Below are 14,398 nucleotides of genomic sequence, written 5' to 3'. Positions count from 1 at the left end.
GACAGAAGCTGGGGAGCATGCCCTGGTGGCATTTTAAAGCTGTGAACAGAAAAACACTAAAAGGGAACACAAATGAGTCTTGCTGTCTTTCTCTTGGCCTCCCTCTTGGTACTGGCTTTTCCTTCCATTATGTTTTGCAATAGCTGCTGGCTGAAATCAGAAGGAAGTTCCTTTAAAAAAAAAAAAAAAAGTATACAGCTGCTCTAAATAAGGCAAGTCCTTATGTTTTGCACCAGGAGATTCTAGGAAGTTTTTCTCTATCCTCTATGTAGTTAGTTCCAGAATCCAAGAAATGTCAAAAGCGATACAAAGGCCCAACGTGCACTTAAGAGATGAAGGAACCAGAAACTCCCTTATTCTGTGTTTATAACAAGCTTTCTTCCCCTTTTGTGAGAGGTATGAAGAGCACGGCCGACACTAACTTGTGCCTTGGTCTGAGCAAGGGACCAGAGAGGAACTGAAACCAGCACCTCTCAGGTCAGGCAGTTCCATTGCACAAGTTAAACTCTGACTGTAAATTGGTTTTGTATTAGGCAAATAATAGCAGCTGCTCCCAGCCCAATAACCTGTAGTCACAATTTCTCTTGCATTATCCAAGATAATGCAGTCTGTGTTGCACATCCATATATAGACCAGGCATAAATTACTTCAACGCTCAAGTTACCCTGGAGTCTTGACATTGACAACTGGGGCAAGGCGCGGGGGGATTGCATTTAATTTTTTGAAATGTCTCCTACCTGCTTGTTCATGCAAGTCAGGTTGCTGCATCTGTTCAGCTGTCACAGGTTTTGAAGGAACTGCGTGTTAAGCCTTCAGCAGATCTAAGAAATGACACGAGTTGACAGACCTGTGATACAGACTGTTCCTGGGATGCAGCGAGAAGGAGCAGGAAGTTGACTTAAGAGGGAAAAATATAAGCAGTCATCTGTCCAGCCTGGCAAAGCAGCATCAGCGTGAGGTGCTTTGTGAAGGACATGAGTTACAGAGAGAATATTTCTTAGGCAAACATAGCAAGGAAAAGGCAAAAGGTGAGGAAGACAGGGAGGGATATCTGCCATTAGATTGTTGGATTTGCAAAAGAGTCCCTTGAGTAGGGATACATAAGGCAAGCCTTCAGCTTGCTCCTGGAAGAGCCTGGTATGGCCTGTTGGGCATCTCAGTCCTGCATACATGACAGGACGCGCGGAAGTCTGTTCAGCCTGAATGGGTGCCTGGACTGTTTTATTACTGGAGAAGGCATCAGTCTGTTGCTGTCTCTGTAAAAGATATTACGATTTCAGCTTTATGCAGAGGTCTCCCTGTGCCCCTCTCTTCAGTCTGGGGAAAGAGTATCTCCTTCAGCAAGTCCCAAACCGGGGTTGGCAAGCTATGCACCATTCCCTTTCATACATGACCTTTGCAAAGGGATTTGTGTTAACCTTTTATTCAAATACGTACATTAACCTAAAAGAATCTATCTCAAATACTACAGCTGCAGTAAATGCCAAAGTCCCTTCCCTCTAGAATACAATCCCAAACGGAACCAAAAATTGATGAGAAAGTTTACAAGCTAGTGGGAGCTCCCAGGTCTGGGCCTGTGCTGCAGCGTATGGGTACCCGCATCGCACCACCCTGTATCAGTCAGAAGAGGTGTCCTTGCCCCAAGTGCGATCAGGCAGCAGCGACTGCCAGCGTCCTGGAGCAACCCCTCCCTCCCTGGCCAGGCCCCTTGCTGTGGCACAGTCTGTACCCGCAGGACTCTGGCTCCAGGGCGGCTTTTCAGGCACCTTTCATCAGCACACAAAGATCCTGTTAGAAGAGAAAACTCTTTGTCCTCGGAGCAGAGGCAGTGCCAAGCTGGGCAGTGCAGCCAACAAACCTAGAGACCTGATGAGACCCAAGAGAAATTTAGTACGGCTTAGCAGCAAGCATGTGGCTGCCTCCCAGAGTCATTAGCAGCAGCGTGCTGCAAGCAGAGGCCACTCTTCCTGGCTGACAGCCAAGCTCTTTTTGCAAAGAATCCTGATGCTGAGCTCACGCTAGCACCACCAAGGGGGCTTAAACCCTTCAGGCTTTCCAAGGGATCAGGACTTTGTCTCTAGTGAGTCCTTCTCCTCTGTATCCCTTTTGATCTGCAGACCGTGTTCCTCCGTGCGGGAGGACAGAATAAAGTTTAGCAGCATAGAAGTTTGCCGGGAAGCGGCGCAGGCATCCTCTCCCTCCTCCTCACTCAACAGTAGGGCCCTGCTCCTCCTCATACCCCTCAGCCACGCTTGTTTGGGAACACCACACTCTCAAAGCTTTTCTGCGCTGGGGAGGGGAAGAGGAAGACTGTAGTTCTCATTCATTCTGACAGTTTTTGTAGTCCCCTTTGATCCAGTAACAAATCTGAGCAAACTTTAAAGCGGTCAGGCGAACAGCAACGTTATAGTGGTGCTGCTCCCCAGCTACTTCCAGCCACTGGTGCCCTGAGAAGACCCCGATCACCTTCCTCTCCCATTTGTGTTGTACGGGGTCCCACACTTTGCCATATACCCCAGAGCCTGAGGCGCCAGGTCTGGCGTCACAGTGCTGATAGATGAGGTGGACCGTCTCACCTTCCACCCCGCAGAAGCGGTATACCAGCTCGCCCGGCCGGTCGCTGTCAAACCCCGAGAAATGAATCCTCTTCCCAGCCATCTCCTCCGCTGCTGGAGCCACTGTTAGCTTCATGGGTGAGCGCTGGTGGGGCCTGCGCAGCTCCAAAAGGGCATAGTCGTAGTCCATGCTGACCGAATTGGGGCCCCTGATCCAGCCCTTGGGCACCAGTGTGCGCTGCACACGTGCCCAGCGCATCGCCAGCCTCTCTGTCCCGTTGCCAGCGCTCTGCACCGGTGTTAGGAAACCCACCTTGATCTTCTTGGCCCCCTTCACATAGTCTTTGCCATCGTGAATGCAGTGGGCAGCAGTAAGGACATGCCGCTCGGACACGAGCACCCCTGTGCACCCTGTGGAGATCTTGACAGTAGCAGAGAAGGGGTAGTCCATCAGGAAGTGGTTCCCACTGATGGAGAACCGCCCGTCTATGCCGTAAATCTGCCGCTTGCGCCGCACACGCCGCCTCTGCCATCTCCTCTCCAGGCCACTCTCCTGCAGGCTCAGTTCCACTGTGGTGAGGGTGCGGGTGCCATTGGCATACACCGTCTCGTAGGAGAGATACTCCTGGAAATCCTGGGGGACCAAGGCAGCCTCCTGCTGAGCACAAGCTTCATCACAGCGTGTCATCAGCTCCAGGACGGGCTGCGCCAAGAACCGCGGTTTGGCTAGCTGCAGCGTGGACTGGGGAACGAGAGCGGGAATCGGGTCACCAGCTGCAGCGCTGTGAAGAAAGGAAAGCAAGACCACAGCGACCACCTGGCAGCAAGTCATCGTGACGGACCTGCAAAGGCAGAGGCAAAGCAAGGAGACAATTAAGCTCGCCCGATTTGCGAGCTGGCCACCTGCTGCGGCTGGAGGCTGGGAGGATTATTGGATGCATGTGGCCTTAGGCCAGCTCCCGAGTGGTTCACGCTTAAGCTGCTGCCACAGAAAGCAGGAGGGTCAGGACCTGCCTGGAGCTGAGTGACTATCGAGATGGCAATCTAATGCGGCGCGGGCTTTGATCTTTTGGCCGGTGGGGCCCTGCAGCGCAACCCTGCACCGCCGCAGGAGTATCACGAGCCAATGAGTTTCCTCTGTCCCGCCAGCAGCTCCGCCTGCCCCGAGGTGGATTCCCCGGATTCCAGGGCCCGGCGCCTCCTCACCGCCCCGCTGGGACGCGTCCCACCCATCCGCCACCTCCACGCCGCTCTGCCGCCCAGTCACCTGTTGGGGGGAGGAGGAGGAGGAGGATTTGATGGTACCTGCTGGCTGCAGAATGAGGTGACAGCTCTGTCCGGCTGTTCCTACAGGAAAGAAAGCGGTGTATTAACTCCAGGACAAGACAGCCCGTTTTAACTTGGACTGAGGGCTCCAGTTCAGTCCCCGGCTCTCCAAAACTGATCGTTTTACCCGGTTTAAAACTGAGCCTGCTGCTGCCTCACCATGGGTCTGGTCACCCCTGCTTTTTGCAGGGGGCAGGTTCTGCAGCGCAGACGGCTCAGCTTTCCCCTTCCACGCTGCCCCGCGCGTGCCCACCGGGACGGGGTAGACCTCTCGCGGGGTCTTCCTCGAGCAACAGCCGGCGCGCGGGGAGAGCTGCTGGGCCGCCTCCGCGGGGGGAGCCCCGCGTTCCCCCAGGGCGGCCGGGGTCTGCGCGGGACACGTGGCAGCGCGTCCGCTATGAAAGCCGCGGGGGAACGGGAGGGTGGAGCCAGGCGAGGAGGGAGGCCACGGAGCTCTCCGCGCACCCCGCATCCCCGACCCGCCGGCCCCCGCGGCCACGACGCTGCCCCGACCGCCGGCCCCCGCGACAGCCCCCGCCACGGCTCGGGCCAAACGGAGCTGGAGCCCAGCAACCCTCCAGCTCCCTTTTAAATGCAGGAGGCGCAGCTGCAGAAAGGTGACAAACCTGAGAGCTCCTGGGGTGGGGGGCTTGCTTGGGAGCCCCCCCCGCTCGGCGCGATAGCTAGGGAGGGCTTTGCAGAGAGAGCACCGAAACACAAGCCAGCCCTGGCTGCCGCTGCCCCTGCTCCTGCCCACGCTGGTGCCCGGCCTGCCTGGCGCCCACGCAGCGGGAAAGCCAGAGGCACGCGCGGGGGAGTCAGAGCACGCCTAAGTAGACTAACCATTCCGCGGCTCCATCAACTCCGAAGCGCAGGCTGGGTTCCCTCCAGCACGTTCTCCCAGCCGCTCTGCCGGGGCTCGGACCACCCCGGGAAGCTCCGGGGCGAGCAGCACAGTCACGCTGCGACTTGGAGCCGAAATCCTCCGGGCTGATGGGGGCAAACGACCACGGGCAGCTGCGTGCAGGGTCGGGATGAAGAGCTCTCCCAGCGTCGGAGCCAAGCTCCGTGGCACTGCTTTTCGCTGCGTTTTCTGGAATCGGAAAATCATCCCTTCCAGGCTCACGCGGGAGGGGAAAGCCCACCCTGGAGTCCCGAACGCCTGGCAGCCGAGGTCGCTTCCCCCGGAAAGCAGCATCCTCCCTGCGTCTCTCCGCGTGCCGGAGCCCTGGTCTCTATCGGAGGCATCTCGCTGGGCCACACGCAGTCTGGCACGGCAGCGGTTAAAGCCGTGGGAGCGGCAGCGACTTCTCCCTTGTGCCTACAACATGCTCGGGCTCCGGCGCCTCATTATTCATCTCCGCATCTGATGTGCTGAGTTAGTTACACAAAAAAAGTTAATAGGGGCCCATGAAAGGCAGAGACGCTGCCCCGGGGCGAGCGCAGAAGACACCGCGCCACCCCCGGCAGCCGGGCCGGGCGAAGGGGGGCAGCGGGCAGGCGGCAGCAGGGCCGGGTTCGCCCTCCCGGAGAGGGCACCCGCCGGGGCTCGCGGCCAGCGCAGGGCTCTAGCCACCCACGGAGGGGCTGCTCCGGCGGTGCTCCACGGCAGGGGGGACACAGCGGCCACCGCACTCCCACGGGCACCTGCTCCTGGCGGCGGCGCAGCTCGGCTCGATACGCACCGTCAGGGCAGCGGGTACCCGGCAGCCCCCTCCCTGCCGGGCTGCAGCAGCAGGAGCTCGGTGCCACAGGGCCACCGGTGCTCGGCGGAGCACCCCAGAGCAGGGCACGGCCCCGGGCAGCACCGTGCACACGTGTGCACATGCATGGACATGGGCACTCATGCAGCCGGCACACACACACACTCGTGCATGCCTGCGGGCACGCTCACACGCAAGGATGTGGGCTGCATGCGGGCATGCACAGGGGCACAGACATGCACGCAGGCCACCAGTGGGCACGGGGTGGCTGCAGCAGCGTGCTGCACCGCTGGACAAGGGCCCCGCTGCCAGGGGACTGCGGGGCCAGGGCTCGGCCGGACCCCCTGCGCTGCCCCTCCGTCCAGGGACACCTGTGGGGGGGGGGGGGGACATCGTGTCTGGTGGGGCCCCGTGGGACAGCAGGGCTTCGGCAGAGCTGGGAGCACCTGCGAGGGACAAGGGCTGAGGGTGCCCTCGCAGCCCCCGGCTCGCGCCGAGGGGTGTCCCAGCCCCGGGCAGTGGGGGCCGTGACGCAGCCCCCGTTGCCCCACGCTCAGCTGTGGGTCAGAGCCTGCAACTGCACCCCCAGGGCCAAGCGGAGCTGGTGGCGTGGGGGCCTTGCTGCTGACCGTACCGTGACCCTACTCATCTGCCAGCAAGCACGGAGAGATGCCAAATCCAGGCAAAATCCATCTGCCCTAAATTAGTTTATTTTGCAAAATAATCTGTCAGGGCTGATTTAGACCAGACTAGAATCCGAGAAATCATCTCCTCGCATGGATGCGGCCCAGCTCCTGGCCACGCTTCCTCCGCAGGCCGTTGCCGAAGCCTCCGGGGGTTTCCAAGGTCTTTGCTGCCACGATTGCCCGGGGGCCTGCAGGGCACAGCCGGGGCACCGGGTACCGGCAGCAGCTTCACCGCCACCGGGGTGGCCCTGCCCCAGCGCGTCCGCTCCGGCTGCGCCTCTCCCGCCCCCGGGCGCCCGCACACGGTCCGTGGCCGCAGGCTGCCAGCGAGCGTGGGCATTCAAACAAGCTGCAGCAGGAGCAACCAGAGCCCAGCGTTTAAAAAAACATTCAGTTTAATAGGTATAAAAGTCAACATTAAAACACCAATTATACAAAGGCGTACGAGTTTGGACACTGACGCAGCTACACCGCTGACGTTTCCGCGGATGCCGGAGCTAGATGCTCACACCTAGCACAGGGATCGGGGCAGCACGGGGTGCAGCAGGGGGGGTGTGCAAAACCGGGGAGCGGCTTTGGCTCTGCCGAGCCCCGCGCTGCCGGCGGGACCAGGGCGAGTTGCACCACCACGGCGCTTCGAAAACACACAGAGGCGACCACAGCCACATGGACAGACCGAATAAATACAGCTGCGCTATCGCATGGGGCCTCCCGCGGGCGGGCAAAGCAGCATTTCGGACAGCAGGTTGTGCGGCGGCGGGACCACTGCCCCTTGGCGGCGGGGATTGCCGAGACCGGCCCCGTGCCGCCCGGGGCACTCGTCCCCGGTGGGCACCGCCGGCGCCGGGGACTCGTCTCCGCAACCGCTGCTCCGCGAGGGGAAAGGGCAGCGCCCGAGCAGGCTCTGCAGTCAGGACTCCTGGCTCTGGGACTCGCCCCCCCCCCCCCCCCCCGCGCGGTTTGCAATCGTGTCCCCAAGCAGAAATACTGGCAGAGGTCCACAGGGTCCAGGGATCCAGCGCGACCAGCTCAGACCGCAGCGGCCCCGGGGCTCAGGTCCAATGCAGGATGGTGCAGAGGTTTTTCTACCGCGGCACGGGGTTCCCTGGCGCTTTTCCCTTCCACGCTGTTCCGAATCCCATAGCCAAAGTAGATCATGAAACCTGCAAGACAGTTTCCGCAATGCAACGGACCGCGGCAGGCGGGCAGCCGGTCTAAAGCCAGAGCCTCCCAGGACGGACGCGAGGCAGAGCTGCAGGATCACCCGCGGGGCTCGGAGCCCGACGGAGAGCTGCAGCCGCCCCGCGTGCAGGCTCCTCTCCGCCGCCCAGCAAACATGAACCTGCCGCTCGCCGGCCCGAGAGAGCAACGTGGAGCCCATCCCGCGCGGGGCACCGCGCTCTCCTCCGCAGGACACCTACCCACGGCCATCCAGATGGCGAAGCGCACCCACGTGCCCGCACTCAGCTGCACCATGAGCAGGATGTTAACGAAGATGCTGAAGAGCGGCAGGAGCGGGAGGAAAGGTACCTGCAAGGGACAAGAGGCGCCACGTCAGCTGTGCCTGAAGGCACCCCAGGCTGCTCCTGGCCACGGACGGATCCCACCCATGCCGCAGCCCAGCAAGCATGGAGAGCACCTGGGCACTGCCCCTCCTGGGATTGCACCTCGGAGAGCAGCGGCTCCAGGCCCTGGCCATTCCCAGATGAAAGTCCCGTCTCAGAGCCTGCACCCGGCCGGGGGTCCGCAGGGGCGAGGACCGCAAGCGCCTGGAGGCTGCACTCACTTTGAAGTTCAGCCGCGCGTTGCTCTGCGGCTGCCTCCAAACGATGACGGTGGGGACGAGCAGAGCGACGAGGAGCAGCACAAGGGCCGCGATCCAGCCCCCGCTGGCGGCCTTCAGCGCGTTCACCTTGAGCGTCAGGACCACGCAGATGATGGTGATCAGCGTGGCTGCAAGAGAGGAGACGGTCACGGCACGTTGCTACGGCTGCTCCCTGCCTTCCCTGCCACCCGGGACCCCGGCGCCGCTGGATGGAGCTCGGCTCAGTCGGGTCCAGACCGTGCTCTCTCCAGCAGCCACCCCCAAAGTTCAGGGAACAGCTCTGCCATGAGGAATTCGCCTTGCCAGGGGCCGAGCCGGCCCTTGCTCCGGCCGCACGACGAAGCCCTGGATGCCGGGCTTGGCCCCTGCTCGCAGCGAGCTGCTCGCCGCTCTCCTGCGGCTCTGCCTGCGCCCCGGCACAGCGAGCGGCCAGGACCCTCTCCCTGGGCCGGCAGCTCCCGCAGCCCCCTTCGGAGCTGAGCATGCACCCGGCGTGGCACGCGGACCTCCTTGCCCGGGCCAGCCCTCGCCGGGACCCGCTCGGCCCCCGCGGGCGCTCTCCTCCGCCCCGCGCGCCCACGCTCCCTCCCCGGCTCCGGCCCCGGCGCTGCTCTCCGGGAACGAGGCGGCGATCCGGAGCGCAGGCAGGACGGGGCAGGCCAGAGGCTCCGGCGCACTCACCGATGACCGAGACGCACGCGTAGACGACGCGCCCCGAGAGCGCCGTGGGGGCGGCCGAGGGCGGGCTGAAGAGCGTCGCCAGGGACAGCTTCTCTTCCCCCTTGCTTCCCGCGGCGGCGACGGACGGGTTCATGACCGCCCTCTCCTCCTCGCTCCCGTTCAGCTCCAGCATCTCCACGGCCTTCGGCGAGTTCAGCTGCCCGGCTTGGTACCTGAGCGGAGCCGGGCAGACGCGCTCAGCTCGGCGCCCGGCCGCGGCGGAGCCCCCGGCTCACCACGCGCCCAAGGCCACTCACCGGAGAATGAGCACGCACACCGCCACCAGCGAGTAGGCCAGCAGCGTGCCGATGGACATGAGGTCCACCAGGTCCTTCAGGTCAAACAGGAAGGCCATCACCGCTGCAACGAGCGCGCACGGCATGAGCGCGGCCCCCCTCCACCGGCGGCTCGCAGGGCCCGGAGCCCAGCACGGGGACGGCCGAGGGTGGGGGGGACCTTACCGGCAAGGAGCCCCGAGGCGATGGTGGCCGACAGGGGCGTCTTCGTGCGGCTGTTGATGCTGGCGAGGAACTTGAAGAGCAGCCCGTCCTCTGCCATGGCGTAGATCACGCGGGGCATGGGGAACATGGAGCCCAGCAAGCTGCGGCGGGGAGGAGAGGGCTCAGCGGGCGCCCGCGCGGCACGGCCGGCGCCGCGGCCCGGGGCCAGCCCTACCTGGTGGAGAGGGCGCAGAGCGAGCCGACGGCGACGGCATAGCGCGCCGGCTCCCAGCCCACCGCCTTGAAGGCCTCGGGCAGCGGGCTCTCCTTGTTGAGGAGGAAGTAGGGCACCATGAGGGTCAGCGCCGCCGAGACGCCGAAATAGGCCACGAAGCAGATGAGGAGGGAGACGATGATGCCGATGGGGATGGAGCGCTGCGGGTTCCTGGCCTCCTCCCCTGCGCGGAGGCAAGCGGCGCCGTCGGTGGCAGCGGGGGACCCGCGGGGCCTCTGCGTCCCCGGCCGGCAGCTCCGGCTCCCGCGGAGGCCGGTTAAGTCCAGCCGCTCCGCCTAAGCGCAGAGCTGCGAGGCCCCCGGCGCCCTCAACCCGCGCGGAAGCACGCTCTCCGGCGGCGCTGAGCTCCCCTGCACGCTCAGCGCTGGAGCGGAGGAGCAGGATCGAGCCCAGCCCCTGCCTGCGGGAGGCACGGACGCGGCATCGGGGCCGAACAGTTCGTACCGGCAACCTACTAAGCAGATTCCTGGGGGAACGGGAGGGAATTAAGAGGGCTGCAGAAAGTCGGTTCTGCAGGAATTTAGCCGCTTAGGCAAACACTGCTCGAGGCTGGGAAATAACCGGGAGGCGGCGGCGGTGGCGGGTTCCCAGCGCCGCCGCGGCCCCGCGCCTGCAGCTGAGCGGCCCCCCGCAGCGGGAGCCGCCCACGGCCGCAGGGAGGGCGCCCGCTCCGGGGCGAGGGCAGGCTGCCGAGGCCGTCCGCGCCGGAGCAGCTGGGGGCCGGAGCCAACCGCAGCGAAAGCCCCGCGGAGCCGTGGGAGCGGCCCTTTCCCACGGCAGGCAGCGAGCGCCGGGCTCGGAACGGCGGCCGTTCCCGGGGGCTCCGGGGGGAAGCTGCCCGCCGGCACTCTGCGGGAACGCCCACGCCGCCGGAGGCGAGCGGAGAGCCACCCGCCGTTCCCGAAGCCTCACCCGTGGTGGCGATGCAGTCGAACCCCACGAAGGCGTAAAAGCACGTGGCAGCGCCCGTCAGGATCCCTTCCAGTCCAAAGGGGATGAACCCGCCCGAGCCGAAGGCCTCTTTCCTGGAAGGGAGAGACCGCGGTCACCATCGCCGCCGGGCACCTCCAGGAGACGGGACCCGGCCCGGCACATCGGCTCTCCTCACCTGATGTCCTCCGGCGTGACCGGGTGCGAGCGGTTGATGTAGTCCTTCTCCGTGAGCTGCCAGTTCTTGATGTCTCCCTTCACGAAGCCGGCGATGATGACGAAGCCCAGCACCACCAGGTTGACCGCCGTGAAGATCTTGTTCACCAGGGCGGACTCGCTGACGCCGAAAGCCAGCAGCGCTGGGGGCGGAGGGTGTGAGCAGGGCAGCGCTGGTCGCGTGGCCTCCCCACGGCCCCGTTCCCACGTACTCACCTGTGAGCAGCGCAATGAGGATCAGGGCGAAGAAGTCGGGGCGCTCGGCCAGCACCCCCGGCAGCTGCACCGTGGTCTTGTTCATGAAGAAGGTGGAGATGTGGTTGCCGATGATGTTGTCGAAGGCCGCGCTCCACGCGCGGGCCACGCTGGCCGTGCCTGGCAAGCGGCAAAGCTGCACATCAGCCCAGAGCCCTGGCGAGACGCCGTCCCACGCGTCCGCCCCCCACCCCAGCACCAACCTGCCGGTCCCAAGAGCACCCACCCCACGCTGAGCCCTTGCAGCGCCAAGCGCTGACCCCCAGCACAGCCCTGGCACGAGCCTCTGCCACCACTGTGCCACTCGCCAGGACGCCACGGGCACATGCCACCAACACCCTGCCCAGCTGTGCCTGCCTGGTCCTGGGCCACCCCTCCAGCTCCGGCAGTGCCGCGTACCTATCACATAGGAGAGGATGAGGTTCCAGCCGGTGGTGAAAGCCCAGATCTCACCCACGGTGACGTAGCTGTAGAGGTAGGCAGAGCCCGTCTTGGGGACGCGGGCCCCAAACTCGGCGTAGCAGAGCCCGGCCAGCACCGAGGAGAGCGCAGCCACCAGGAAGCAGAGGACGATGGAGGGGCCAGCCATCTCCTTGGCCACCTCCCCTGCCAGCACGTAGACGCCGGCCCCCAGCGTGCTGCCCACCCCCAGAGCGATGAGGTCCAGCGTGGAGAGGCAGCGAGCGAAACGTGTCTCCTCGGAGCTCAGATCCACCACTCGCCGGCGGATCAGCTTCTTCCCAACGCTGGTCATTTTTCCCCCGAACATCTTGTCCTCTTGCAGGTGGTGCCCAGCTGCTCAAAACCCCTGGAAAAGAAGTGACCATAAGAACATGAAGTTTGGCATCCTGTGCAGATGTCAGGCCACGGGCAGCAGGACCCAGGGACCAGGGCGTGAGCGGTGACACCACTGCCAGCCTGGAGGAGCAGGAGCTTCTCAGCTTGCTCCATCCCACCTGGGGGGCTGCCCGGTCTCCACCCACCCAGGTCTCACCGCAGCCTCCACGTCAGTCCCTGGCACGGGGAGAGCGAGCAGGGGACCGACACGGCAATGCCGTCGTGGGAAACGGGCTGGTTGCACAAGCGCTGTGCGGTCCACACCCTCGGGCCCCCGGGCACGTCCCAGCGCTTGCCCACTGCCTCTGCACAACTCCCCGCTCCTCTGGCAGCCTGGCGAGCCCTGAGCCCAAACTCGACTGCTGGCGCATCCCCGCGGCCCGGCGCGTGGGCGTGCACAGAGGCGATGGCAGGCAGACAAAGCATTCCTGCAGCTGCCGGCGAGGATTCGCCAGCGGGCTGAGTCACTGGGACACGGCAAGTCCTCCTTCGCTCCCAGCGCGGGGACGCATGGCCAGACACGCAGCGGCGGCCCTCGGGGCCCATCGCCGACGTTCCCGCAGCTGCGGCCGGACGCCGCGCAGGCCCGTGGGCTCCCGGGAGCGCTGTTCGCCATCCCGGCTAGCGATGCCGTGGAGCAGCTCGGCATCAGCCTAGCGCTGCAGCCTCCCAGCACGCTCTTCCTGACAGCTATTTCCCCGTTCCACCTGGCATCTGGGAAACGTGACATGTTTCAGCCAGGTGCCTGTAGCAGGACCGATAACCTATCGCGTTGTACGTATCAGCATAAAAACACACCAGCAGGAACTCGGGATCCAGAGCAGAGGGATTACCGGGGTTGCTTCGGTAGCCACCAGCTCGGCTGCTTCCCCACAGCCAGCAACCCACCTCGTTTCTGAGGAAACCTCCATCCGAGCTGGCCTGTTCCACTTCGGCCGCAGCCCAGAGCAGAAGCGCGATGAACCCCCCCAGCTCAGGTCAGATTTTTTGCCAGGTTTCAAGAAAACAACAAGTGTCCCTGCACCGGCGCCCGCCCTGCAGCTGCCGCCGCTTTCCCCCGCGCTGCTCCTTCGCTCCGAGGCTTTCTGACACCTGGCGCGAGGGCTGTAACCCGCGAGCACGGGGCCGCCGGGCTGGCAGAAGGGACGCGCTCGGTGCCAGCCGTCCTGGGCGCCCGGACCACCGCCGGAGCCGGGCTGGCGGGGCCGAGCGAGGGTCTCGCAGCAGCCCCGCGCCGGGGCCGGATGCGACGCAGAGCGCGAGGCCGAAGCGCCAAGCGACGTGTCGGTGCGAGGGCTCCCGCCACTGGCGGCATCGCGCCGCGGCCCCGGGTGGCGGCTGCCCCGGGAGCCCCGGCTCGGCCCGGGACACCGGCCCCGGTGCTCGGAGCTGGGCGGGCACCTCCCACCGCTGCCCCCGGCCCCGGGAGCCGCCGGGCAGCAGCGCGGAGCCCCGGCAGCCGCGGGCGGAGCGGGCGCGGAGCCGCGGGCGGCCACGTGCGGCTGATGCAAGCGCGGCACCGGTTGCGCCACCCGGCAGCGGCGCCCGCCGCCACTTACCGGCGGCTCGGCTCAGCCCGGCTCGGCTCGGCACAGCTCGGTCCGGTCCGGTCCCGCGTGGCTCGGTCCCGCGCGGCTCCGCTCCGCTCCGCGCCGCTCGCCCCGGGAGTGCTAATGCTAGTGCCGCCGCCGAGGGGGGGTAGAAGGGCGGCGCGATCCCGCATCCGGCGGGCGGAGCGGCGCCGCCCCGGGCCGAGCCCCGGAAACCGGCTCGGCGCTCGCCCCCCGCTCCCGCCCCGCCCCGGGCACCGGCGGCTCCGCCGCGTCCCGCGCCCGCCCGCCCGGGACCCGCCGCTCCCGCCCCGCCCCGCCCCGGGCACCGGCGCCTCCCCGCGCCCGCAGCGGAGCCCGGTGCGGGGGCTCCGGCGACCCCGGTGCGGCCCCAGCGGCGAGCCCGGCCCGGCCAAGGTCCTGGCCCCGGTGCCGGTGCCATCCAGCGGCGCAGGACGCCTCCAGGGTCCCCGCATCCCTACTGGACTGCCCAGCTCCCGGCGGCATGGGCCATTCCTGCTGCCTGCAGCCACCACCCTTTTTTAAGTCCAAAAAATATATATATTTTTTTCTCTCTCTCTCTTTCTCTCTCTCTATATTTTTTTTAAGTCATAGATTGCATCTCTTTATGGCAGCCCACGCGGCCAGGTCGGCCCGGCACGGCTTGGCACCCCAGGGAGCGCTCCCGCCGTGGCCCTGCAGCATCTGAGGCCAAAGCGAGGGGGAAATGCAAACAGCGGCACCAGCCACGCTTCCCCCCAGGGAAAGGACGAGGAGGGAGAGGTTTCCCGGAGCGCAAACACAGCCCTCCCACGGGCTCGGCTCTCCGTGTTGGGAGGATGCAGCCTGCTCCAGGGCTCGGAGTGAGGCTGGGGCGCAGCGGGCAGGCGCAGCCCCCCGGCACGGTGGCACGGGGGAGGCCAGCCGAGGCGCAGGAGCACCGTGCCGGGCAGCATCCTCGCCACTCGCAAGACGGAGAAACTCGGTGAGCAACAGGCAGCTCTGCGTGCTGGGAAGTGCCAGCATTGGGAAAGCGCCCGGCGCGGGAACAGCTTCCCCT

At 65.0% G+C, this 14,398-nt stretch overlaps 2 protein-coding genes across 3 annotated transcripts; both read right to left on the bottom strand.

Moving 5' to 3' along the window:
• Positions 1-1,418: 1,418 nt before the first annotated feature.
• On the bottom strand, positions 1,419-3,663 carry LOC106492455 (serine protease 23-like). Its single transcript, XM_013952334.2, has one exon. The coding sequence runs from the start codon at positions 3,385-3,387 to the stop codon at positions 2,320-2,322; it is 1,068 nt and encodes a 355-aa protein (XP_013807788.2). The 5' UTR covers positions 3,388-3,663; the 3' UTR covers positions 1,419-2,319.
• Positions 3,664-6,381: 2,718 nt separating this feature from the next.
• SLC7A3 (solute carrier family 7 member 3) lies at positions 6,382-13,543 on the bottom strand. 2 transcript variants are annotated; one of them, XM_067303996.1, is made up of 12 exons: positions 13,348-13,543; positions 11,351-11,759; positions 10,913-11,071; positions 10,659-10,839; positions 10,463-10,575; positions 9,491-9,713; positions 9,277-9,416; positions 9,073-9,175; positions 8,777-8,988; positions 8,057-8,223; positions 7,692-7,800; positions 6,382-7,433 (listed from the first exon to the last, which is right to left on the bottom strand). In XM_067303996.1, exons 2-12 carry the CDS (start codon positions 11,718-11,720, stop codon positions 7,300-7,302), a joined length of 1,911 nt encoding a protein of 636 aa, XP_067160097.1. In that variant the 5' UTR covers positions 11,721-11,759; positions 13,348-13,543; the 3' UTR covers positions 6,382-7,299. The 2 variants fall into 2 exon arrangements, with proteins under 2 accessions (XP_067160097.1, XP_067160098.1); XM_067303997.1 differs by lacking the exon at positions 13,348-13,543 and adding an exon at positions 12,677-12,693.
• Between the last annotated feature and the right edge of the window lie 855 nt (positions 13,544-14,398).

This window comes from Apteryx mantelli, chromosome 13, assembly GCF_036417845.1.
Source record: "Apteryx mantelli isolate bAptMan1 chromosome 13, bAptMan1.hap1, whole genome shotgun sequence".
In the NCBI taxonomy this organism is placed as follows: Eukaryota; Metazoa; Chordata; class Aves; order Apterygiformes; family Apterygidae; genus Apteryx; species Apteryx mantelli.
This window is presented reverse-complemented; position numbering and strand designations above follow the sequence as displayed.